The following is a 27,990-nucleotide window of genomic DNA, read 5'->3' as shown; positions in this document are numbered from 1 at the left end:
AGAGTCAGGGGTGAGTGTGTGTGGTTTTTTTTTTAAGTAGGTTACCTAGAACATGCATGAAGATTCACGATGGTCTTTTTCTTCTTTTGGCTCTTTAAGCTAACTTTGTAATTAATATTAACTAGCTTGCTATGGATCTGCTATTCATCTAGAAGTGGTGGATTAAACTTCTGTTTTCCTTTTTTCTAGTCTTCTGTTGCTATTTTACTGGTAATTCATGCAATATTAAAAATTTTAACATGAGTCTAGTGATTAATAATGTAATCACTGCAGATAAAATACAGGTCTAAAGTAATTATTTTGAAGTGAATATGCTGTGTAGAATTTGTGAAACTTGCTAGTTAAGAGCTAGCAAGCTGTTGAGAACTTGTAGGTATTTAAGGAATTCATACTCCTCTAGTGAATATGGCACGCATTAGGAGGAGCTCAGGTACTCAGAGGGGTTTCCTGTGCTGAATCCAGAACAGAGCAATGTGTGGTTGTGTCTGCAGTAGTATTCTCGGTTCAACTCAAAAGTGAACATCTGAGAAGCATCTCCTGGATGTCACCACTCACCTGGCTTTGTTGCCCACTGTGGAGTGATTTTGGAGCATGTAAACCCGGTTCCTTTCAAATATAACTAAGTGGGTACATGCTCCAACTGCTGGTGGACATTCAGTTCTCAGGATGGGACTAGAGCTAGTCCAAAGGCAGTTGTGATGAAAAACATTGGATTGAGTTAAAATCTGAAGGGCAGAATTTTTATTAAATACTGGCTGTCCTGACTGTTAATAGTTCTGCTTCATAAAGTGATCCAATACTACTGGTATTTTATCACCCTCTAATAGTTGTTGATTTGTTTCTCTTCTGAAACTCAAGTTATGTAAACATATCTATTTTCCAGGATTCGTTTGTGATGTGCTTCTGAAAGAAGAACTGAGAATCCATTATATTACTTACACTTTTGGGAAAACTCTCCTCCTAATGTATTTTGCAAACTAACTGAATTATCATAGAAATTCAGCATGGGAGGAGCTGTGAGTGCTGGAGAAGACAACGATGACTTAATTGATAACTTGAAAGAAGCTCAGTACATTCGCACTGAGAGTGTGGAGCAAGCCTTCAGAGCAATTGATCGTGGTGATTATTATCTGGAAGGATACAGGGACAATGCTTATAAAGACTTGGCCTGGAAGCATGGAAATATACACTTGTCAGCACCTTGCATTTATTCTGAAGTCATGGAAGCACTGAAGCTTCAGCCTGGATTATCTTTTCTGAATCTGGGTAGTGGAACCGGATACTTGAGTACAATGGTGGGATTAATATTAGGTAACTTGAACGTTTTTATTTTAATATAGTGTTTCTGTGTATTTTTAGAAGATTATACAAGCCCTGTAAAACTTTAAAACTGACAGTACTAAAGACTGGTTGTTTGAGATGTGTTGTTAAAATATTAGATGTTATCTATGATCTGTTTGCTGACACTGCTGTTCAGTAACATTTCATGGGGTGTTTTGGAAGAGGGAATTGTTCCTGCTTGCCTTTCTGTAGTCTAAAATTCTCACTTGAAAGGAAGCAGTCCTTTTTTTTTTTTGCTTAAAAGGAAAAGGCATAGAGGAACAATTTTTGAGGACTAAAATTTTAGTCTGCGTTTGCACCATGTTTATGCCCTTAATGTAGGTTACTGTTTTGATCTTCAGTTTATGGAAATAAAAATCTAAATGGTAAAGGCTGATGATTCTTGGTGTGCAAACAATTATTTTAAGCTAAATTTATTCATTTTATTACTGAGAAAGTTTTGGGGTGTAGACTGAAAAGACTGTTTAAGCACTGCAGGTCTGTAGGTTTTTAAAACTATTTTAACAGATTAGGACTGTGTTTTTAATTCTGTTTTCAGATACATTTCCTGTATGGAAAAAAGGTGGAATGAAATATTGCTGCCTACATTTAAATTTTAAAACCTACCTTAGAAAAAAATGCTTTAATTCTCCCTCCTCCCCAATATTTAGAATACAGAGCATGTGCACCAAAAAATTCTTTCTACAAATGAATTTCATTACATGAAATAACTTCATTTATTTTAGTATGTAGTTTTCATAGATATAATTTTATTGACTGTATTACATGGAGTTTTCATATTTCCTTGGTTGCAGAAACCTTGCTGACAGGTAATATACAGATTTTGCATATATTTATTTATATACACAACTGAGGTATGAAGAGTTGGTTTGTTAATTTTCAGTTAGTTTAGTTACTTTCTGTTGTCTGTTCTTATTTATTAAAGAGTAGAAATTACCCCTAATAATGCATAACAAATGTCATGTGTTGTCATCTCTGGCAATGTCTTTTGTTCCGGTTAATACCAATAAATACAACAGATTCTGCTATTCTTGTGGAAACAGGAATTATGTTCATTCACAGATTAAAAAAATATATTTATTATTTACCCTTTTCAAGTGTTTCTGTTTAAGAGAGTAGATATTTTTAATTAGATTGTAATATTTTAAGTTCAGTGTTCTATTTCAGTATTAATTAGTAAATATTGCTGCATTGTTTCTCTAAAATGTTTGCTCAGGGTAGTGAGTAATGGTATTAATTTATTTCTCTGCCTTGTGGAAAGCTTTGTTATTTCATTATTCTTACTAACAATGAAGTTTAAAAAAACAAGTTATAGCTGATGTATATTGCACTTGTATCTGTGTATTTATCTAACCTATTTTGAGTGGCTGTTGGTTGGCTGTTGAATGCTTCTGGGTTTGACCTCTCCATATCAAGCAGAATTCCTGTCCTTCAGAATATTATATGCGGAGTTGAAGAAATTGAACAGGAAAAGACTTGTCTTCTGCAGAGGGTGAGATTGTCTGACAGCCCCTGAGGAGCAAAGTTATGCTGCAGGTGTTCCTACAGAGCCAGCTCAGGTGCTGATACTTCTCTAGCAGTGCTGAGGACCCTGGAGCAGTGACTGCTCAGCTACTCACAGGAGCAGACTTCAGTGCTGTAGTGCTGTACCCAGTTTGCTTTTGACCCAAAGTCTGCTTAGTGTTGTAATGTGGTTTGAGTGCTAGGCTGAGGCATGGAAGGTATAAATACTATTTGTGTGCCTTTATTTTCTTGCTCTGCTCCCTTTGATAAAATTACTAGTTACATACAATCATTCTTCTTTATTTTAGTGTTTGTTTTAAACTAGTGAACAGCAGCTTTAACAAAGAAAAATAAACAAGTAATTTTCTGACAAATAAACCATATACATTTTTAAAAGCTCACATTTTTTTTTAAACTGATTTCACTGTGCACTGCAGTTAGTAACAGAGAACCATGTGGTTTTTGTCAGGAGTTGAGTATCTTTCCAGTTGACAATGTAGTGAGTAGTATTTCTGCCATGTTGGCAGTGTCAGAACTACTAGAATAAATTAGCAAATAACTTGAAACTGGTAAACACTCTAAACACAAGTATAGCAACATACTAAAAAAAAAACCCTCAAACTGCTCCATAGAGATTAAATTAACTGTTGCTGATACTGTTATAATGTAAATGTAGTTCAGACTAGATGGTGGAATTGCTAGTTCATTACGCTGAAAGAGGACCATTGACTTTGGAGAGTAACAGAAGTTGGTTTTGTGTTTTTAGAATGGCTGACTCTTTGCTTAAATGTACAGCTGTGACTTTCCTGATGAAAGAAGAGAACATGTTTCTTGTATTTCTGTTCAAATTAAGGCAACTATGGTGTATCATGATGTGGTGGTGCCTTGCATTCATAGACTTAATTTCAAGCTGTTGTAGTAACTGACATTTACAGGTTTTTTGAGCTCTTTCTTTTTCAAAATTGAGTATTGAAAGGAATGTATATGTGAATTTTGGGACAGATGTCATCAATTTTTTTAATGGACTTTAATTATGAGGTTAAAGGAATGATGATTAATTTTTAACTAGGAAAAACATACATTGGATACTGCTGCATGCTGTAGAATTGTAACTACACTGGTTAGAAACATCATAGCCTATTACTGTGCAAGGGAACATTAAATAATTAAACAGCTAGGAATGGATTGCCTATGATAATGCTTTTCTTGATGTGATAGGTAACAAACTAAATTTACAGTAGGTATGAGTGTCAACAAGAGGTACATGTTTTCCCATCATGTGGATGATCTGCCTAGCTCTTGCCTGCCATCAGAGAGGTCTTACAAGCACTGCCTGTGGTAAACTATTGGATTGGTTTTATTTTATCTAGTAGAAAATGTTCTAAACTACATTAAGAGTAGCAGTTATTAATCAGCTTAGTGGCATATACTATTTTTTTTCTTGCAGTAAAATGTAAACCTTTCTCAGTTACCCTAGGTCCGTTTTGTTAATCGGTGACCTAGAAAAGACAAATTGATTTCTGTTTCATTGGAGTAACATCTTTGAGCTAAATATTTAGGAAAGATTTAGAATGCAGTGTAGGATATAAATATAAGTTTTGTCTAATCGTATTGATGTTTGCGTTCCCTTCTTCCCCTTCCCTCTCTCTTTTCCAATTCTACGCTTCAATGACTAAAGTCCCTGGGCTATGAGTGCATGTTAAATATAGAATCCCCACAGTAAATGTGCCTATCTGATTCAGATTCCTTCCTGATGTGGATAATCCTTATAATACTGTCTCATGATTTCTTCTTGTTCCTGAAAAATAGCATTAACTTCTGGTGCACAAATTGATGTGGAAATATACTTGGGTTTGATTGCAGGAAAGCACTGTTGCAACTGAGATGGGGTTGTGATGAGTGAATATAATGTGGTCAATTTCAGTGTTCTGCATGGAAATTAATCATAAGTAAATCAGGAGCAGGCTTCTGATTTTGGAACCTGCAAAATAGAAGAGCAGATGTGGCTAAGGGATATAATACCCTATCTGAATTGTCAAAAGCTGAAAATTTTGCTATAAGACAACTTTTCAAAATTTAAATACCAAATACAGACTAAATCATAATTTGAAATTGTTGTATTCCAACTAAATACTGTGTTGAAAAAGGTGATCAGACTGACTTAAGTGTAGTCAGATTAATTTTTTTCTGCATGCTTATGAAGAAAATTCATTCTATAAAATTGTTTTGCCACAGATCTGTCCTTGTTCTTTCATTGACTTTTTGGTCTTTTACCTTATTCTTAAGCACTGGTAATGCAGATGCAAAAAGTAACTTTGTCTAGCCTTGTTGGGAGACTTCTGTGTTTTATGTGATGCTAGTGCTTTTACAGATCAAAGGTATAATGCTGTTCCATGTGGTTGTGCTGTGCTTAAAGGAAAAGAAAACAAACAAACAAAAACCACCCTGTTGTTTCTATTTACAGGACCTTTTGGGATAAATCATGGAATAGAGCTTCATTCAGATGTGGTAGAATATGCCAAGGAAAAATTGGAGAGCTTCATAAAATATAGTGATAGCTTTGATAAGTAAGTATCTCATTTGTCTAGTTCAATTTGCAGCAACATTTTTGTTTTAAACTGGGTGCATCATTGCTTATGAGTTTAGGGAGGGGAGAAGAATGGCCTCACACAACCAAAACATAACACTTCCAGTTTGCGACACTAGTTCATGAGGTAAGTTAAGGCTTAAGAAAGCACGCTTGAGAAGTGTGGGAATATTCCTGCTGTGTAATACTTACCAAAGTTGATTTCCCTGCATTTTGGTGGTGTGTATACATATACGCACACACATGTATGTACATGCATATATATGTACTTAGAGAATGATGTGATATGCAGGTGTTTTTGCATGTATAGAGTAATTTGTATCCATTAAGTCAGTTTTTATATAACTGGGCATCATCTTTCTGTACAGTATAACTTTTTTCTAATCTACCACTGTTGATCTAGACATGAACAAATTTAGCTGATTGTCTTCATGTTTATTACCTGAAAAAATGGACTTAGGAGTATTATCTGTGCTCATACACCACTCATTATTACTGGTATACTTCTGGGTTACAGGGCTTTGAACCTTATTGGTTCTACCTACTCAACATTTTTTTTTATTATTAGTTTTAAGTTGGCCCGTAAGAATCGGAATCTTGGACCTCTGTGAAAGGGAAAACAAGGTTCTAGCTAGGGCTATTCTCTGTAAAGACTTTTTTTGTTACAGGCAATAAGATCTCCAACAGTGATTATAAGGTAGCTTTTGGAAATGCAGAAAAGCATTTGAATTGTAGGAGTAGCCTAAGAATTACACATCCTATGCCTCTTCCCCAGCAGGCAGCAGAGAAAATTCTTTCTATCCCTTTAGCTTTGTTGTAATGCGACTGACAAACTGCCATGCTCTTGGTTATGTTGGCTGGAGCTCAATCCACTTTTTTCCATACCCCAAACTTCTGGAGCTCTGGTCTGACCACAGACCTTCCTCCTTCTGCTCCTAAGTAACAGAAGGCTCTTAATTAGAGTATAAAGTTAAGTTTAAAGTATCATCTTACGTGTTCCCTGTATCTGAATTCAATTCCGTACTTATATTGACTAGATTATTTTAGTACTATGTTCCCCCATTAGAATAAATAAAATTATGTAAGAGGAAAATACGTGTGTTTCATTATTACTGTCTTAATTTTAATACAAGAATTTATCTTAGCTGAGGTGAAAACATAGGCCAGAAGAAATAAAAATAGATTCAGTCTAGAACTTTATGGTGCACTTTATATAGTCTGTCTTAAAGTGTGTGAAATTTGGTCACTTGTGATCATTACTAGTACTGCAGTAGTGGCTCTATTAAGTTAGATGTACCTGTCAGCTAATCAGTTCCTGTGCATACTTGTATTCCTGTAGGTGTGTGTACTCAGACATTAAAAAAAGCTGGATTTGATGGAAATGTTTTCCCAATCTGGTGGTATGTTTATGTACAGAAACTAAGAGAAACGGAGTGAAGGGGCAGCAAGGAAATGTTGTTATCTTTTAAACAAAATCTGATTAGGGTATTTATGTAAATGAATATCAGAACACTGGGGTTTACACTTCAAAACATGCACAAACTGGGAAAAAAAACCCCAAAGTTGTAAAACTTGGCATAAGTGAATGTCAGTGTTGCATGTGTATTGTGTTTGAAGGAAATAAGTGATCATATGTAGTAAATGGTATAAATATTTTTAAAGGAGAAGGGTGTATTTTCCCCCTAAATCAGTGAAGATCAGCTCTGGGGACAGTGTTATAAATGCTGTGTGCTATTTACAGTGATAGTTGATCTTTTAGTTTTATGGTGTTACTCCAATGAGGGGAAAAAGTAAATTGTGAATATGATCTAAACTTTATCACTAATTTCTATATTATATGTTGGCATATGCTGTTTAACAAGCCACCTTTTCCTCACAACAATAAAATACTAAGCAATGGCTATAGAAACACCCTCCTCACCAACCTAACAAAAATTATACTTCTATGAAAGTGCTTTTTTGATACAAATCTACTTGGTAATAGCTGCAGTGCAGCTGACGTGATACAGATTGGCTGGTTAGATTTTGTGGTTTATGGGGGGATTTGTAACTTGCCTGCATAGCTGATTAGGGGTAACTGCTTTCTTTGTAAGTACTCCGTACTTTAATGTAGTTAATGAAGATGGTGTGTGGGTTCTTTTTTTAATATAAGCGAATTTATACAGCATGTCTTGGATTTTAATCTGCCTCTCAAAGTAATGTGCTCTGGGACAGTAAGTCTGGTTTTGATTCTTGTTTCAGTAATTCTTTTCCTGCATCTTCATTTGTAAGTGAAAGATATTTACCCAAAATTGTGCAGACTGTGGCATCTGAACTTAACTACTGATTTGGTCAGCTTAGTATTTGGACGAAAGACCACTCAAGAAAAAAGTGTGCAGTGTCTGTCTACTGTTGAACGCTGGTGTATACCTAGCAGGCATCCTTACTGTTTGAAAATAGATTTTATGTAGCAGACTGGTATGAATGAAGCTAATTGTCTGACGGGATGTGTGTGTGTTATGGGGGAAAATACCTTACGCTTGCCAGCAGCCTCTAACGAGGTACGCGGCGGATGGAAGGAGCACAGAGACCACGATCCATTTTCCTGGCAGTAACGGAGTTATGTGGATGGGAACTCTGTAAAACTTCACATTGCCACTTCTCTGCATTTTTTCTTTAGTGTATAATGGTTTTTAGTCTGGTCTGAATATTTTAAGCACTCTCCTTTTGAAATGAAAAGCAGGGGTTTAACCTTATGGGTAGGTACTTGGAGAGCTTCAACCTAGATCCTAAATAAACACTTTGTAACTTTGCGGTGTCCCTTTGCTTGGAGCAATAGGCCATTGTCTTTGCATTTGACTTTTGTGTGGAGCTGGGTCGTCATGATTTAGGTGGTTTTTTGCCTGATAAAGCAAGATGGAATATTGCTTTGATGCCATTTTTATGGGGGGAATGATCCAGTGTTGTGTGATGTAATACAGCTTTTTTTTCTTGATTCTTGATAAGAATGTTGTTGAAATATAATTAAAAACTTACTTTTCTATGACTGGGGTAGGTGCTTGACCAAAGACTGGAAGCAATGTAAAAATGCCATGTCCAGAAGGATTTGAGACACTCTCTCTGCCTAAAGGGAGGGCTGTCTGCCTCTGGTAGCTGGGCTTCTCTCAGTTTTGGCCTCTTGAACTGTTCATTGGAGGAAAAGTTTTTTAGGTACCTGTTTCAGAAAGAAGTAATTCCAGTAATCACTTGTATCTGTATCCATATCCCACCAATCTATAAACATAGTTTTTCTCTAAATAGGGATGGAGTTGTTCATTCTGAGAGGTAAAATGGTGCCTTGATTTTACTTCACAACATATGGTTGCCAGTGGAAGCAAAGAAGTGCCATCTGAAAGTGTCATCATGGTTGAGGTGCAAAGATTTTTAGATACAGACTAAAAGTTCTCTGAGTCCGAAATATGTGTAAGGCTCTCTCATCTTAAAACCTTCAGGGAATGCATGCCAATTAAGGGGAAAAAAAAATCATTCCTTAAGAAGGCTCTATCTAAAACACGTATGTGCAAGTACCAGGCCCCGCTTCACCTGTTTATTGAAGGGGAATGTGTTGTCTTTTCTGCTCCCAGTCAACTTCTAGACCTAGAATATCCAGCTTGGAGAGAGAGCCACAGGGCAAGGCTAGGTTGCCCATCTTCTAGCACCCTATCAAAAACCAAACCTGGGTAAGCTGGTGAAGTCCCTGCTGTGAAAGAAAATCACCAACCCTTCTCAGGATCAAAAGAAACCACTTCAATGGTAAGTGACAAGAACCCTAGTACTACTTCTGGGATAACTGTTATGGGTGAAACTTCTTCCTGAAGTCCTGTAGTAGATTGTGTTGGCATTGAAAAACAGTAAGCTTTTAATCTTCCAACAGAATATTTATGTCTTCATTGAAATTCAGGGTTCCTGCTAGGACTCTGAAGGCTCACTTTCTTTTCATTAAAGGAGATTTGAAATGGAAAGTTCTGTGTATACACACAAAGAAAATAAAGCTCCTTCCTGCCTGTGCAGCTGGTTCATGATTGCAGTAAAAATCTAAGCAGGAAAAGCAAACTCTCCAAAACTCACTGGTGGCTTTCTCAGTTTAAATCTTACTGATAACTTACTCCTAGTTTCAAATAGTGTAAATGATGGGATTTTTTTAGTGAATGAATTTTTGTGAGGTTTAATCCAACCAGACCAACACAGGGACTACAAGAATTCCAGTGGGATTCTTTGATGCCAGAGGTTGTTAAACAAAAAGGAAAGGAAAATAGGCTTTTGAAATATCCCTCTTTCATTTAGAGATATTAAAGAGTAGTACTGTTTCTAATTCTATGCCTCGTAAACCAGAAGGCTCCAAAAATGGCAACTGAATCTACTTTTACCTAGGAAGGAAGTAAACCTGCCTTTTTCAAGTATTTGATAGGTGCAGAAATACTTACTCTTGCCATCTCAGAACCACACATAAAACATCTTTTAGAAAAAAATAAATAAATCCCATGATGAACACTGCCTTTCTTTGGAAGTCTCTCATTGCTACAAGTTTTGGTAGTATTTAGAAAGTTTGTGCTCAGTGCATGGGTCCTATAAAATCTGTTGCTTCACAAAAACCTACAGTATAAAATACGACAATTTCAATCTATAAAACTGGTTTTTCTGCTTCAGTAAAAAAAGAAAGCAAATACTCTTCTGTTTTTCTAAACAGATAGCTGTTTTCCAGATTTCTATCCATACATGTATTAGGGCCCTGAGAAGAAACTGGAGTGACAGAATTTTTTTTCTTGCCTCCCTGTTCCTGTCCACTTTTCTTGAAATTCACTGGGAATTGATAATAAGTATTCCTTCAATAGAATTCTTCATTTTGCCACCAAAGTTTAGAAATAGTACATACTGAAGTTTAAAATTTGTAAACCAGTGTTGAAGGGAGAGTGAGGCTAGTCATAAGTATTTTTAAGAACCAGTGTTTGCCTCTTTTTTTTCTTTTTCTTCAGAAAGAGAGTAATGTGTTTTGGTCCACTTCAATGAAAGTGATGAGATGAATATCAGAAATTACAAACAAGATAGCTAAGGTCATATAATAGAAGAACCAAGACAATTTTATTTGAAAATGGAGATGACAAATACAAGCAAAGTAGAAATACAGGTTTCTCACTTACTGTCCTACAGCATTGCCTGGAAGCTGAAAAAATGTTCAAGACAAAATTACTGAATAGAAGTTTTACCGGCATCACTTTTGGCTATTACTCTAATGCTGATTAAAATTACTATTATTGTAATTGGATGCAAGAGACTTAAAAGTTGTCAGTGTAGATTTTGTTTTCAAAGATTGAATATTTTTGTTTCTGGTTATTCTGATGTTTGTAGTGTACATGTAGAAGGTCTCACAAATAACAGTAATAATAATAGTAGGTAAAATGTAGGTAACTTCTCAACAAGACATGCTAGCAATCCATGAATCTACATTTGTGTGAACCAAAGACTAGTTCCACAGAGCTTGAAAAAAAATGGATAAACGAGATGGAATGACCAATGGGGAGGAAAAAAAAAGTGGAAAGAACTTTCCATCTTGCTGCCCTGCTATTGTCCTACTTAATAAGAAAAGAATTAACACTCTTTTTATTTTCCCATATTAACTGGTGCAGGTTTTAAGCGTCTTAGCTAGTAATTTAATCTTAAGTGGACATCACTGACAGGATGTAACATGGGAAGTATTTATTGAGAAACAAGTGGGAAAACCTTTTTCTGCAATATATAAAAGTACCTTTAAATCTGATTGATACTAGTTCTAAAGCACTTCTGTAGTCAAGTGAAATGAGAAAAGCTAATGAGGCATAGAAATCTGACAGTGTTTCATTATTCTGTTGCATGTTCTTGTGGCATGTTATATCACACAAAGCTGTGTGAGTATTGACCCTCACCCGTGGTTTTCAAAAAAAACGTAAGTTTTATGTCAGTTTAAAACCTGAAACATTGACAAAATGATCTGAAAGCTTCTTCAGGGTTTCTTTCAGTGAATGCATTGCTGTTTAAACAGGTTCTAGGAGTACTTGGAGTAAGATTACTGATTTATGAAATTATTTGACATAGGAGAAGCTCTGAGAGTATTGTCTTTTTAATGCAAATGGACAAAGGAGCCAGAACTTCCGAGATTAAATTATTTGTGGTTTTTCAGTCAGTGTCTTAAAATAACCACAGGAAACACTTACTTTTCAGTTGCTGTAGCTGTTCTAAAAAGATAGGGAAGCTTTTTGTTGGTGAAAAGAGTAATAAACTTCTAAACCAATCTGCCAGAACTGATTTTTTTTTTTAACTGACACCCCTCCCCCCCCCCCCCACTTCTTCCCCATTCCTGAGGGGTCCTTTTGCTGAAAATATGGTCAGCAGTATATTAGAATTAGGACAGCAATATATTAGTATAGGACAAAAGTGTTATTTCCTTGTTAGAGTAGTAAAAATAGTTTAATGTTTTATCATATGTTTTCAGAGTCTACACGTTTTGCAGATTCGTTTCAGTGTCTGGTTATTAATGTATTTGGTTTTAAGGGAAGTTTGGTATAAGCACTCATGAAATGAGCTTTCTGCTGGATTTACTATTCTGGTTTGGAATATGTATTGAAACCTAGTGGGTTTTTTTCCATGAAGGGTTATGCGTGAAATATGCCTTGCAATGCTTTTGAATTCTTTGTTCCGATGTAGTGTCACTGTACTTCAAATGGCAAGTGTTAACAACTTGCCAGCCTCTTCTTATACATCATTAAAGTTGAAGAGTAGTCCTTTGTGCCCTAAATTTAAATAAATTTCTTATTAGAGGGGAATTTCAGCTTGATGGTACTGAATGAGATTTCAGACTTTTTGCAGGGTTTGAGTTGACTGACTAAAGGAAATTGTGGATGGCAATACAGTATGCTAAATTCATACTGAAATGGGTTTTCTTTCCGTAAGGGCTGTGAGCAGCAAGCTGAGATGCGAGTGTTAGTAAATATAGGGATAGGCAGAGGTGTACTGTTAGATGATATCCTGGTATGAATGTAGTAGTTGAGAGGTGCAAAACATAGCTGAGTGATGCTGGTTTTAAGAACTAACTATTTTTTCTCTTGGCAAAAGACAGGTGTAAGTAGTTTAGTGGTTCCTCAGTACTTCTTTTTTAAAGTGTCTTGTAACATGTTTTACTGTTTCCTTCAAACACAACTTGTGGATGTTGAAAGTTGTTTTTCCTTCACATTACTTGATTTCGCTCCCCAATTTTATTGAACTTGTTCCTTTTGAAAGAATCAAGTATGTATACCACTTCGGGGGGGGGGGGGGGGGAACAAACCCAAAAAACAAAAAAAACACAGTTCTTGCCTACTTGCACCTACTTTCATCTTCAAGAGACATCAAGATAACATCCTGCATTCATGAAGGTTGTATAGAGCTTAGCCCAAGGAGCATCTTGTACATATTCAGAGTTGGAAGTAATTAAAGGGGAGGTTCTGTGGGTGGGTGTTATGGTAGGACCAACCAATGAATCCTGTTGTAAAAAAACCCTTTGCTATTAGAGTAGGTTATTGTACTATGTTGTCTTACTATTTTTTATTGTTGTGTTGTCACACAGGTACTAGATTGGTGGATATGGATACAAGAGCAACAAACTTTAATCTTAGTTCTTTGCTATAGATTTTTTTAAATGGATGTTTTTATTACAATAGTAATACTTCATTGTGTTGATATCTATGGGGAATCTTACTTAAAAGAACATGGGCAGTAACAATCTATTACTTAATTTTAAGTTGCTGCAGCAAAGACAGAAATGCACCTTAAATACTACAGAATTTTTTTTACATTCAGCTGGAAGAGAAGTACTGTGGCTGTGTTGAGCATGAACTTGAAACACCCATCCTTAAGGGATAGATTACAAAAATGCAAAAGATGAAAGGGCATAATCAGGTCAACAGATGTTTCATGTGCTTGAAACTGCTTGATTATCTTGGGCTATTGCTAAACATGAGCTGTGTGTGCTTAAATTTATCCTGTGGCAAGTGCTCATTTAAACAGAAATTTTCTGTTGCTATGTTTTCTGTAATGGGAACTCTTAATTTCTGTTGTTTTGGCTGTTGGTTCTCTTGTAATCAAGATATGAGATTCAACTGAAGAACCTAATGTGATTAAAACTTCTCCAGATTGTTACAGCACTTTATTTTTTTCCTTTTTTTGGCATCTGATGCATGAAAGAAGAGTTTTTTCATGTTACGTATGTAATGCTTTGTAAGGCCACCCTGGGCATTTGGTAGAGGTGAACAAATAAATGGTAAAGAACACTTGGCATTTTTTAGTTCCATTTCAACTCGGTAACTAAAAAAAAACCTGTGAAATATCTCATCTTGATAGGTAGCTTATGTGATTGTCAATACTGTATGTTAAAGCAATAAACCACTTATTTTCAGCAGTGTCATTAATCTAATAAAAGATAGCTCAGTGTGATGTAGAAGGAAATTGAGTATCTATGTTTTGATATCCCAAAGGCAATAGGAATGAAATCAACTTGTTGAATATAGTGACAGTTAGGACTAAAAGAATTTGCATTTGATTAGGTCATGTTCCATTGTAAAACAATGTGGTTGATACTACTTTCATACTGTAAGACTAACAGTCTTGTGATGCTGTAGGTAGGTATTCTTAAAATTGCTTACTCCCTTGTATTTTCAGAACCTTTGTATTTAAGTTTCAGATAATTTCCTGATCAAAGGATGGAGTCTCTTATACTTGAGTAAAACCGAACTTTGCTTATTTTGAAGATCATTTGGGCAAGTTGGTAGAACAAATTCGCAAAATGGTAGTTTAGTCTCTGTTGGAAGGTCATCACAGATGACTGGATTAGATAAATACAAGAAAATGGTGCATGCATTTATCGGCTCTTTCTGATTTCAGAGGTGTGTTTATCTTTTTGTGAAAATGGAATCAGCTGAAGATTCAGGGAGTGGGGAAAGAGTCTTGTTGCATCACTGGTGAGATTTATTTTATATGGGAGTGTGGAGGAGTAAGGTTCGCCATTATACAACTTAACCAGGTTTGAAAAGTCCATGATACTCTACTGTATCAACTCTGTATGCCTTTATTTCTGGTATTTTGTCACTGCCTATACCAGAACACATGAAGCAGTTGGTTCTGTGGGAAGCACGAACGAATGGCTTTTGAATTCTCAAGTTGCTATGACCAGAGACAGCTTATAACCTTTTCCTTCCATTTCTTCTACCTACTTTTATTTAGCTTTCTGGGTAATGGGAGGCTACATAGGTCAATTCCTGAACTGCCTATGTTCGAGTGGGTAGCTAGTGTACCAGTGCAGGCCAGCTGGGTGTTACCATTGCACAGCCAGGTGAACTGAGTAGACCCCCTTGTTATTCCTCTGACATGGACTAAAGAGATGTCTTCAGAAATTACATGTACCTTAGTCCATACAGTGTTTAGGTTTGCTGTGGGAAATTAGTCTTTCGGGAAGCTCCTGCTGTTGACAAACTGTGTTGAAACTAGCTGAAGCTTTGTTGGGGAAGAAGGGTTGTTTTTTTTTTAAGTAAATGGACTAACAAATAACTAGCTGTTTTGGTCATAAGCCTCATGTCTTCACAAAACTGTGCTAATAATGTGAAGCATAGTCCAGCCAATTTAAAGTGTCTGTAGACAGAGTTGGTCTCTAGTGCTTTACCCATCTCATTCTTACAGGTGTGATAGGAAGTTGCTTTGGTGTCTTCATTTGCACTTTGTGCCCTTCTGGTTGCAAGCCATGGAGCTAAATGAGAAATTCTCTTCGGCTTTTATTATATTTGTAAGACTACTGTGGGTTTTCATCCACAGCTCATGTATATAGTACTTTGTATCTGGGGAGTGCTTTGTGGGTTTTTGTTTTGCCTTGTATCTTTGCTTCCTTGGAGAGTTTGGTGTTCCTTCTTGTTTTAAGAGGGTGTGACCAGTGGCTTCATGAGCTTTAGGGTGGTTTCTACTAGAGGAAGGAGTTTAGGAATATGTGGTAATAAACTTGCCGTCTTTTAGAGGAGCATGCTGAGAAGAATAGAAGTTGTGAAAGTTGCCAGGTTAGGCAAGCAGGCTGTCTTTATTTTTTTTCTAAAACTAACTAGGGACTGTCTCGAGGTTTAAAACTGCATTTTAGAAAAGTACCATGTCTCTCCACTGCCTTTCCTTTTGAAGCCCACAAAGGTATTTTGCTCAAACTTCCAAATTAAATTGATGTGGTGATGTTTGACTTGAACTGTAGGTAACCTGAAATTAAAACTATGGCATGAACTGCCTGATTGACCTTCACTGAATGTAGAAAAATACATGATAGTCCAAGTGCTTATGAAATGAGATTGCTTCTTCAGCAAAGTGATCAGTGCCTTGGGTTTCATTTTATTCCTAGCGTTTAACCTTGCCTAACATATTTCTAGATCTTTCTGCATTAATCTGAAGTTATTTCAACCACGGTTCATGCTGGGCTAGCTGCCCGGTTGTGTGTAACAAGGCAGTCATTCCCCAGTCCCCCGCCACCTCCTCCCTTTTTGCTTTTTAATCTACCAGTGTTGGTTTGTAGCTTTCAGTTTCTCCTCTGGATTTGGATGAGGAAAGAACATTATGGACTGTTGGCCACATGTAGCACATGAGTGCTGTGCAGTAGTTGGTAGGGGATTTTGGGGTCTGTCTGTGACTAGTCAAAGAAGGAAGCGTTGCATTGTTTTCAAGGTCAAGCATCTGATATTCCGGAAAATAATACACTTCGCTCAAAAACTTCAGTTTAATAAAATTTTGGTTTGCTAATGGCAGTGCTGTAGATATGAAAATCAGCCCAGCCTTATAGCGAGCATCCCTAAAGCAGTGAAAGCTGCCAAGCTTTGCTGTAACTGAAAAAGTATTGATTTGAATGTTGTCAGGTGTTGTACTGGGATTTGCTACTGCTAGCCAAGTAAAAAAAAAAAAAAAATTCTTTTCCAGTGACAGTCAGCTGTAAAGTTCATAAAATGGCTGCATGTATTTGAAGAAGTTTTTAGAAAAATTCATTTTTTTCTGGATGACATCTGAGATGCACTGGAGTTTAATACTGCAAGATGAAGGTTATGAACTATTTCATGCAACAATAAGGCATTAGGTTTTACTTAATATTTTTTTTCACAGGAACCATAAATCCTTTCTACGAGCAACTGTGTAGTCTCTCTTTGTAATTTTAAAGTGCTTGCGGAAAACGTAAAGTTATTCACTGAAGGAATTTTTTTTTTTTTAACAGAAGGGTAATGCCATAACAAATGTAGTTTAACAGCTGAAGCACTAAGGTGCTGCAGAGATTTGAAAAATGTCAGAAGATGCCAGTGAAATGGAGAATATACACAGCTTTGGCAATAAAGCTCTATCCTGTACATTTTTCCTTCGGTATTTTATGCAGTGACGAAGAGTACTTAAAATCTTTGCAACTTCTGTTATAAACTTGGGTCTGCTTAAAAGCAGTTGTGTAGCTTTCATTTGCCGATGAAAATTAGAACAGATGCTTCTGAGGATTAATCTTTTTTTTTTTTTTCCCCTTTCTGTGTGGTAAAGAAATGACAGACTTTTCCATTTAAATCCTTTTCGGGAAAAGTGGATTGAGCTCAAGGTGGAAAATTGGGAGGTAGAAGCAAATTAGTCTTAAACTTAATTTTTTAAAAAAATGGAGGGGAGCTATTAGGAAATAAACTGTTTTAATATTTATTTAATAGCCTGGAAATCGCACATTGATCAATGTACCACTTTAAAGGCACTTCTACTGTATGGCATGTAAGGTTTCTTTAGACAAATCTATTTGCTTGCAGTTAGGAAGTCTGGTGATGCTTTGAGGCCTTTTCAGTTTTGCATAATACATAATTGTAACTGATTATGAATTTTTCTTTGGTGGTCCCTGATGTGACAGAAAAAACCAGGTTATTTTTGAAGTAGCATTGCCATAATACAGACTTTAAAAGTACATATGCTAATCTCTTTTCATTACATAAGCAAAGATATGAAAAATATTTTTCTGTCTTTATCTGGACTGGCTTTTCTTAAAAATCCTAATTTGAAATGTGTCCCCTCTTTGTTTTTTTTTTCTTCCCCTTAGATTTGAGTTCTGTGAACCTGCCTTTGTGGTTGGTAATTGTTTGGAAATAGCCTCAGACAGTCATCAGTATGACCGGATTTACTGTGGAGCTGGAGTCCAGAAAGACCATGAAAACTACATGAAAATTTTATTGAAAGTTGGAGGCATTTTAGTAATGCCTATAGAAGATCAGGTGACTTAGTGACAATTTCCCCTTTTTACCTTTTAGTATGAGAAATACATAATTTAAGGAATGCTTTTAAATGTATATTTGACAAAGTTAACATGCAACTAATGATATCTCAATTCAGTGTATTGCTGCAGTTGAGCAGATATTAGTCTTCAATGAAGTCTTGAACTTTTTTCCCTTAAGCTTGTAGGAAGGCATCAGTATCCTGCTTCCAACAAAGTCTGTGGCAAAACTGTGTCTTCAGTGAAACTAGGAACTCCATTCATGGTATTTTCAGTGTATTATACCAGTCCCAGGACTGCTTTGAAATCTCCTTGCTACACTGACTTTTTCAGTCAGTACTTCAAAACAAACAAACCACCCTCTAAAGCAAGAGAATTTATTTCAGAGAAATATGCAATAGCTGTGATTAGTGGGACATTGTAAGGGGAGGAAAAAACTGAAGGAAAAAATATGACTTGACTTCCAGCAGTTTTCAGTGTTGCTTTTCCATGTTAGATCAAACATTTTTTAGATAGGTGTATTATTTTAATAATACTTCGCACTTTTATCACTTTTCATCCTTAGATCTCAAAAGGCTTTACAAAGGTAAGTATTAATCTCCCTGTTTTACTAATAGGGAAATTGAGAAATACAGATTATGTGGTTTAAGTTGATGTCCTACAGGTAGTTACTAAAATGCTTATTGATAATCATGCTAGTTGCTTTATCTTCCAAAAAATTACCACATTATGTATCTGCTTTCTTAAAATACCAAAATGATTTAAACATAGCCTACATGATTCAGTTTCATAAATATTTTTTTCAATATTTATTGGATTAAGATACTGTCAGTTGAAATGAATGGAATCCAGCTTAAAAGTTGTCACGATCTGAAAGCAAACTTAAAACCAAATTATTTCTACCTTATATATAAATAGTTAGGGGGCTAGACCACATAAAGTATAAGGAGCAGCTGAAAGATCCGGGTTAATGTAGCCTGCAGAGAAATAGCTAAGGGAACATCTAATTCCTGACTTGGCTTCTTAAAGGGGTACAGAATTTGCCTAGTAGACAGGAGTCCAGTTCTCATTGCAGGTGCACAGCAAACTGAAAGAATGTTACAAATGGCAGCAAGGGGGCATTGTGCCTGAATGTAGGGAAAATAATTTTTCATAATGAGAGTGGTTGAACACTACAGCAGGTTGCCTAGTCAGGTTGGGAAATACCAGTCCTAGGAGATCTTTAAAACTTCATTGGAAAAGCTTCTGAGTTGCCTGATTAACTTTGAAGTTGGTTTTGTTCAAGCAGGAGGTAGGACTCCAGAGGCTGCTTCCAGTCTAAAGTATTCTGTGATCTTTTGGACAAATCAGAAAAAAACAAAACTTACCTTGGGCCTTAATTTTCCAGCTGCATCTCTTCCCATTGCCAAAGAGCCTTATTCAGTACTCTAGTGATGAAGTAATATTTCAAGGAATATGGAAGTCCTTTCTGTTTACAAAACAGCCTTTATAAATTAATTTTGAAGCAAATCAAAATAGCAGTGTGTTTGAACACAGATCTCAGTAGTATTGTGTATGACAAAACTGTAACCACTGATTTGTTTTGGTTTTGTTTTTATGCAGTTAACACAAATCTTGAGAACGGGACAGAACACGTGGGAAAGTAAAAATATCCTTGCTGTTTCATTTGCTCCCCTAGTGCAACCAAACAGAAATGACAACGGCAAACATGACACTGTGGGACTGCGTAAGTGTCATTTGTGCTTGCTCCCTTTGGCTTGATGGCTTGTTATAGTGCCTGCTGGTGGTGGTCTGGAAACGGGCAGGCTATGCTATACAGACATAGTATGATAGTTTAGCAAAGCAGTAGCTCACTGATACGTTCCTGTGCTCCTGGCGCATGTTCTCTGTTACTAAACAGTTAATATCCTGAAATAAAATGATACAGTGTTTCCAGCTTATTTTTCCAGACTTCTCTTCCTTTTAGGTTCAGCTTCTCTTGTTATAGTGAGGGATAGATAAAATAGCAAGCTAATATTAGGTCTGTCAGGAGTGCTAACTTTCTGATGGTCTCCTAGAGAAAAATATTCTCTTCCGGCCTGAAATGGAAGGAACAGGTCTGAACTGCAGCTGTGGTACTCTAGGATATTAATAGCTGAGTGTCCTTGTGTCTGCCTGCAACTGATACAGTCATGCGTAGCTGTTTTCTAGTAGTCACTGGGGTTGGCTTTCTAGCTGCAATGCTTTGAATTAGGTTAGTAAAGGTATTTAGAAAGTCTCTGAAAGCACATCTCTTGTCAAGATGATAAGATAGCATGATAAGGGGAAGGGGGGGGGGGGGGGGGAGTGGCGGAGAAAGGTGTAGAGTTGAAATTTTCTGTCAGGGTAGTCAGGGCTAGGAGTAGGGTAATACACAGAGCTTCAGTAATGTGGGAACTTAAACCCAGTGAAGAGTCTAGAAGATAATAGCTTTTCTCTCCTGTTTTGTTCTGTTAACCTGTAACCAAAAGGAACTAATCCCCTCTTCACATGTTTCTTGCCACCATGCACATTTTTAAACTGTGAAACAGGTATAAACCCTTCAGGGAGTCCAGGATGTCCTATCAGATTGCATTGCCTATAACTACTGATCTGGCTATTAATTTTGAGAGTGTGTGAGAGCTTGCCAAGGACAGTTCCTTATTATAGTTACCTTTACTTTTTTTGTTCAAAGTATAGCTGATCCTTTCCTTTATGTAATCAGTTCTTTTGCAGAAATAATTCATTTTGGTTGCTTTAACACCTGCTTTTTGAGACCTCAAAAGTAATTTCCTAAAACTAACTTAGAATCATAGAGTAGTTTGGGCTGGAAGGGACCTTTAAAGGTCATCTAGTCCAACCCCCGCTGCAAAGAGCAGGGACATCTTCAACTAGATCAGGTTGCTCAGAGCCCCATCCAACCTGACCTTGAACGTTTCCAGGGATAGGGTATCTACTACCACATCTCTGGGGAACCTGTTCCAGTGTTTCACCACCCTCATTGTACAAAAAATTTCTTCCTTTATATCTAGTCTGAATCTACCTTCTTTTACCCTTGTCCTGTTGCTACAGGCCCTATTAAAAAGTCTTTCCCATCTTTCTTATAAGCCCCCTTTAAGTACTGAAAGGCTGCAATAAAGTCTCCCCAGAGCCTTCTCTTCTCCAGGATGAACAACCCCAATTCTCTGAGCCTGTCCTTGTGTTCCAGCTCCCTGATCATCTTTGTGGCCCTCTTCTGGACCCTCTCCAACAGGTCCATGTCTTTCCTGTGCTGAGGACTCCAGTACTCCATATGAGGTCTCCCCAGAGCGTAGTAGACGGTCAGAATCACCTCCCTCGACCTGCTGGCCACACTTCTTTTGATGTATCAAAAGATGCACAGCATATGGTTGGCTTTATGGGCTCTGAGCACATTATGCCAGCTCATGTCCAGCTTTTCATCCACCAGTACACCCAAGTCCTTCTCCGCAGGGCTACTCTTAATCCCTTCATCCCCCACCCTGTATCAATATCAGGGGTTGCCGTGACGCAGGTACAGGACCTTGCACTGGGCCTGGTTGAACCTCTTGAAGTTCACATGGGCCTACTTCTTAAGCTTGTCTGGGTCCCTGTGGATGGCATCCCATCCCTCGGGTGTGTCAACTGCACCACTCAGCTTGGTGGTGTCTACAAACTTGCTGAGGGTGCACTCGATCCTGCTGTGTCATTGATAAAGATACTAAACGGTACTGGTCCCAGTATGGACACCTGAGGTACACCACTTGTTGCTGATCTCTATCCAGACATTGAGCTGTTGACCACTACTCTCTGGATACAACTATCCAGCCAATTCCTTATCCACTGAATAGTCTATCAATCAAATCCCTGTCTCTCCACTTTAGAGAGAAGGATGTTCTGGGGCACTGTGTCAAAGGTGTTGTCAAAGACCTTACAGAAGTCCAGATAGATGACATCCGTAGCTCTTCCCTTGTCCAATGATGTGGTCACTCCATCATAGAAGGCCACTAGGTTGGTCAGGCAAGACTTGCCCTTGTTGAAGCCATGCTGGCTGTGTCAAATCACCTCCCTGTCATCCATGTGCCTTAGCATAGTTTCTAGGACTTGTTAATACAAGATTTTTTTTTCTTCTTCTGTTCTTTGATTTAGACATAGGCCATAATAGCCAGGCTATATCATGACTAACAGTGAAGCACGGAGGTGGCTTGTCAAACTTTCTGGTCTAACTATGACTTTCTACAGTCTAATTCCCTAGAAGATGGGATTTTCAAGTGTTCTCTATCACCGTTCGTGAATTTTCAGAGTGAAAATAGTGCAGACCAGTAGCATTCAGAACTGAACTGAAGTACAATAAAGATGTTTCCTGTAAGTAGCTTAATATAATAATTTCAAAGTGACTCTTAGTGAGAATAAGAAAACAACATGCAAATGTGCTACTAAGTTGGCAATATTTAAAAGAAAAAAGACACAGTGTCTTGAAGTTGCATGATAAAATGAAATCAGTAAGATATGCTTCTTTCCACTGTGCAGGCTGGTCTAGTTTTATCATCAAGTATTTAAAAAAAAAAGGGTGTGTGTAAAAAAAAAAAAAAAAAAAAAGTGACCTGAAGCTCAAGAAATAAAAATTTTAGCTAATTGCTCTTTTATAGTACCATTGTCTGTTTCAAACCCACACACCTGTAAATTATCTTAAAAGTTCAGAGTAGTCTAGTAAACATTATCCTTCTGTAAACTTGAGCCAGAAATTGCAGGTCGCTACTAAGTAAACATGGTGGCTGTGCCATACTTCAGACAACTCGAATGCCTTCTGACACATAGGTAGTGTTATATATAGACTACAGTTATAACTCTTATATTTGCATAGGGCTTAGTAAAATATCTGTCAGCCAGTCATTCTCAAAGTATTATCTTTTTCTCATGGAAAACTACAAAGGTGTTGCTAAAAGGGTCATTTTACCAACTTAGTTACTGGCTAGGGCACAGTTCACTGCTGCTAGACAATAGAAAAGAAGTGGACATTAAGCATCAAAAAATTGCATCATGTTCTTCTCATTTAAAAAAAAAAAAAACCCTTAATGTGAATAGTTTGATTAATGCTTTTAGGAGAGAAGTGAAGACAGATTGGCAGTAAACCACATCCAGATTCTCATGTACTGTGTAAATGATTTAAGATGGCTTATTCAACACCAGAGTGGTTACACCTGTGTGGCATGTTGCAAGCAAGGAGGAACTCTGTCTTTGGGTAGACTGTAAGCTGTGTCACAAAGGTCAAGCACCACTAGCATTGGTAAAGTAAATATTTTGCATCTCAACAAAGTTTTACATTTGAGCAGGATGTTAACATGATTGTATAGCTTCATGCTTAACTTATTGTGGGAGGTAAACTTGTGCTGACCCACAGTATACTGGGTAGACTAAAACCTGTCTGATCATGAGCGCAGTGCATCACTGTTAAGTCACAATGATAGTTTTTATTGAAGTCTAATTTTCTTTTTTATTTAATCCTAATGAAGGAGGAAAGATGAAACTTCTTAGATTCAGTTAAATTTTACTGTATTTTTAAGTTTGGTTACCCTCAAATGTAATTTTTAAACATGAAGTTTGAGAAGATCACTAATCGAAAGTGAGTTGTATTCCTTGGTCAGTTTGGCTAAATCCATGAATATCAGTGGAACTTAAGGCTACTTCTGTTACTTGAAGTCTTCCCTGGGTGTTCTCCTGAGTAGTTCTGCATTCAAACAGATTTTAAATTACCTGCATACGAAAGTTTTCTGACTGTCTCACTGTAGGACTCCCTAACTATCCTTCCTACCTATCAAGCATGTCTGTCTGGTTTGGTTTTGGTTTTAAATACAGCAAGTCTGAAGCTTTGTAAAAGCTCATTTTCTTTATGCTGTGTGTCTGTCTGGGATTTCTGAACAGAGGTGCAGGAGCTTTAGGCTTGATTACCTTTACGTAGTATGAATTTTTGGTAATTACCAATTATAGCTTATGGTCTGGGATGTGACTGAGGAGCTTACTTTGTCTTTAAACCTTTTAGATGCTGTTGTCTTCAAAATCAAATAGAATATAATCAGTCATAACTCACACTAAAAATAATATGGTTGTTCTGTTATTATCTTACAGGATAAGAAAGCTGAGAGCTTACTGCTTTTGCACCTTTTTCACAATGCAGTGTTTCAAAATTTTGTTCTATCCTCTTTTGAAGGGAATAGAATATTTTTTTTCTTCTGATTTTTATGAAATCTTTCTTACACAGTTCTGCATATGGGTCAAATGCCTGCTAGTCCATTACTTAATATACCTTCTGCTTGCATTTACTGTGATTGGCATACAATCTGCAGTCATGGCTTGTTTTTGCCTGATCTTATACATGTGTTTCGGATGGTTAGGTACTGTGGTGTTTTTGAATTTTAAATTGGTTTTATATTAAACAAATGGGGCTTGCAGGTGTTTTTATTTCTGTTGGCATTAGCTGAAATCAGTATTGCTAGTCATAAACATCCTTTCTGTCTCAAATATGAGTAACTAGCATGGAACTGAAGTCAGTGTATGAAACAACAGATTTTGTTTTAAATACATTGAGTGGTCTTAAGCTGAATGCAATATTGGAAGTACAATTATCAAAATTATTTCTTCACTAACTTCTTCCTTGCTGTAGTCCCCATTAATGTTATGCTACTTTGTATAGGATGAAAAATGACAGCAAGAAAGTTGAACAAGCTGCAGTTTTAGTTGGTGTGTTTTTTTGTTCTTGTTTTCCTTGGAATTAGCCAGGTGTAGCTCTTCTAGGCCAGGCATCCACTAGCCCAGCAATACTCAGTTATCACCTACCTGTCTGTCATTGGAAGATATGTGGCTTTTGTCTTTTTGTTACTTGCTTTTTTTTTTTCCTTCAGGACTTCAGTAAGTTTGATTCCTCTTCTGCTGTAAAGATGTGGGTGACAACTGATTGGTCAGCTGTGAAGTTAACATGGCCCTCCCTCACCAGTTGGGTTCAGTAGGAAGTAGGGAAAAGCATAGTGAGTAGAAGAGGGAGGCAGAAGAAAAGTACTTGCCTAAACAAATGTGACATAGGGGTAGAAATTGTTTCCCAGCAGCAGGATCTTGAGTGCCAGCAGTAGGTCCCAAGACTTGCCAGGTGCTAAAAGGTGATAGTACTTGTTGTATGCTCTCTTAAATTTATTTTAATAATCTGTTCATGCTTTCTACTTCTCTTGCACGTTTGTCAAAAGACTTCTTAATTTCTTGGCCTGTGCCACAGGGTTTGTCATGGTGGCTTTATCTACCCTTGTTTCACTTGTATATTGTATCATGTACTAAAATTTCAATTGTTCTTGAAAGTTAGTCTTACTGCCTTGCTGCTAATTTTTTTGCTAGAGGGACATTTCACTTAGTATAACATACCTTCCTTTCATTTTAGCTCCATGTGCTGTTAGGAATCTCCAGGACCTAGCTCGAATATATATCAGACGCACCCTTAGAAACTTCATAAACGAGGAGATGAAAGCCAAGGGTATTGCTCAGAAGGCTCCTCCGAAACGAAAACGCAGGAGATGTCGTAGACGCAGGATTAACACCTATGTGTTTGTTGGTAATCAGCTAATTCCTCAGCCTCTAGATAGTGAAGAAGATGAAAGAATGGAAGATGATAACAAAGAGGAGGAGGATAAAGATCATACTGAGGCATTGAAGCCAGAAGAGCCTCCTCGAAATCTGTTGAGAGAGAAAATTATGAGTCTACCATTACCTGAATCTTTAAAAGCATACTTGACCTATTACAGAGAGAAATAACTTGTTTTAAGTAGAAATAATGCCTACTGATAGTTCCTTTATTCTTGAAAATGTAGCATTTATTAAGAAGTAGGTGGACAAATTATTATTAGTCTTTCATCAAGACTGAAGTACAGCGATAAATTGTAACTTGTTTCTATCTTGTCTTTGCTACAAGGAAGACTTGCATTCAACAGTAGAATCCCTTTTTAAAAATCTATTTTTCTTTAAACTTTGAAAATGCTGTTTTAACTCTTGATAGAAATATATATTCCATTATGCAGCACTAATCAATATTTTGCATGGTAAGTCTTTTGATCCCTAACAGATTTGTATTGATGAAAGGATGAGTGAAATTTTATATATGCTAAATAATTGTTAAACATGTACATCTGACTTGATGAGCAATTTGTCTGTATTTATTATTATTAGGGGAACATTTTAAACATGCAGACACTTATCCTCTAATGTCAGAATCGGACCCTTTTAAAGTTTATTTTACTATGGCTTTGTTGCAATCATTATTACTGTGTTGGTATAGATGTATTCCAACAACACAAGTGCAATAAATGTATTACAGACACTGAATGAACTGGCTTTAATGAAACATGAAAATACAAATTCTGAAATGTCAGATGACCCTGCTACTTCTGCATTTATGTCTTTTGCCAAAAGATCTTGAGAAAAGTAACAGCTTCTCTCAGAGCCTTAAAGAAACATCATATTGAGTAAGAAGCAAAGCAGTGCTTCCTTCAGCTCTGCTTATATTTAATTCCATTCTACACTGTCAGTATTTCTAACTAGAGGCACTTCCTCATTTGTGGGAAGTTCAGGACAGTACATTTCTTTATTTCTACAGCTCACAGCGCTGAGTCAAAATGCTTGGTAATAGATTGTAATTTAAGTATCAGTCATCTATATTTACTGCTTTTAAGTAGAGGTAGAATTTCAACAAAGTTTAGTTTGTATTGCTTATTGGGATAGCTATAATAGTAGAAGTTAGAATTTGTTCAGCAAATGCACTTTAGTAAGTGAATTTTATACTTAACATGCATCTCCAAGAAAGTAGACTTGTGCTAGCCTATATTTTGTTTCTGAGCATGGCTCTTAGCACAAAAATATTTATAAACTCATATGCATCTTTTGGAAACCTAAGAGTAGCAGTGCAACTGTGGGGACCCACAATAGTGCTGACTTAAATCCTTCTATGATTTTTCCTCTTCTAGTTGTGAAGTTACTTGCAGTTCTCATTTCTAACTTTGTTTGCTTTTACCATCTTAATTTCTTCATTCTCTGTTGTAACATAACCATGAGGGAAAACACTGTTTATTAAGAACTTGGCATGATAAAAGCCCAGTCATTGGAAACATCTGCCTGTTGGACCCAGTGAAAAACATTGCTCTTGAAATATCCTGCATGATACATTTTATAATATCGGTAACATTTTTTTGTGTTATAACAATAAAACTAAAAAAATCACATCTTTCTAAAGCAGTAAATGTGCCTACTCCAAATGTTCATAACCAGCCAATATTCATGTGGTCTAACAGTCCAATATTGACTTCAAAATATGTAAGCATTTTGTTGCATCTGAGAAGGCAGATAATACATAATCCCATGACACTGACTCTTTATGGTGCATTTAATGCTTTAGTCCCTGTTTAAGGTACATCATAGTTATGTTTAAGTGGAACTTCATGAAGGCCTGTTGTACCAGCATGTGGAGTTACTTTCCGCAATATATTTACGGTATAAGTAAACAAAACTTTTTGAAATAAGTATTCTGACTTTATTTTAGAAGAAGGAAAAACTAATAAGAAATAGTTTTCCAAAGTAATGATACTAATAAAGTAATTGTGATGCTTCAGCTGTAAGAATTGAACATAATCTTGTTTTAAATGGATTATTTTAGGTGGAGTTTAAATAATCTGAAGTTTGAGATGTTTTTTTTCTCTCTCCTTTTCTTGGAATCTACATCCATAAGCTCAAGAGTATGAGATTACTAAATATTACTTAAATACTTTAAGGACTTTTTACAGGATGCTTTTGGAGAATAAATTTCTGCATTCTTTCACACCTGTATACTTGGAAAAATGGACAGCGGATGACTTGTCATGATTCTTCAGTATGTAAGTTTTTTTTGGAGTCACTGAAAGAGAATGTTTCTTCTGTGTTTTATATGTGGATTTATTTTACACTCTTGGATTTATATTTACATAAATAAAAAGGTAGAAACGCAAAATGAATTAAAACTTAATTTTTGCCATCTCAGTTGATGATGGGGACATTGTTGCAATAAAATGAGTTTTTTTGGTGGTTTCTATTTGCTTGAATTTCTTTGTTTCTGTGCAAGTATTCTCAGTTATTTGGAAATTCACATACCAGTTTTTTTCATAGTTAGGTCAGTATCTTCTTAATAAAGGCTATTCTTGAATTTCAGAAATAGAGTAGTATACCTTCTTGCTAAACTTTGAATTTTTGCAAAGGTTGGAAGATGAGATGCTGTTCATGACACAGGAAAGTTATT

At 36.5% G+C, this 27,990-nt stretch overlaps 1 protein-coding gene across 5 annotated transcripts in view; it reads left to right on the top strand.

Annotated features, from left to right (window-relative positions):
• The window catches only part of PCMTD1 (protein-L-isoaspartate (D-aspartate) O-methyltransferase domain containing 1), a 47,656-nt gene extending 19,870 nt beyond the window's left edge, over nt 1-27,786 (top strand). The window contains exons 6-11 of one of the 5 annotated variants that reach the window (XM_075706508.1): nt 884-1,311; nt 2,067-2,150; nt 5,309-5,411; nt 17,526-17,697; nt 19,299-19,422; nt 25,114-27,786. In XM_075706508.1, the coding sequence (XP_075562623.1) occupies nt 1,005-1,311; nt 2,067-2,150; nt 5,309-5,411; nt 17,526-17,697; nt 19,299-19,422; nt 25,114-25,484 (1,161 nt within the window). In that variant the 5' untranslated portion in view covers nt 884-1,004 and the 3' untranslated portion in view covers nt 25,485-27,786. Of the gene's footprint in view, nt 1-883; nt 1,312-2,066; nt 2,151-2,705; nt 2,834-3,446; nt 4,183-5,308; nt 5,412-17,525; nt 17,698-19,298; nt 19,423-25,113 lie in introns of those variants that run through there. The other 4 variants (XM_075706512.1, XM_075706510.1, XM_009482931.2 and 1 more) reach the window with 4 other exon arrangements.
• Nucleotides 27,787-27,990: the final 204 nt, after the last annotated feature.

This window comes from Pelecanus crispus, chromosome 2 (assembly GCF_030463565.1).
Source record: "Pelecanus crispus isolate bPelCri1 chromosome 2, bPelCri1.pri, whole genome shotgun sequence".
Lineage (NCBI taxonomy): Eukaryota > Metazoa > Chordata > Aves > Pelecaniformes > Pelecanidae > Pelecanus > Pelecanus crispus.
Note: the sequence above shows the minus strand (reverse complement) of the source record. Positions and strands in the feature narration are given on the sequence as shown.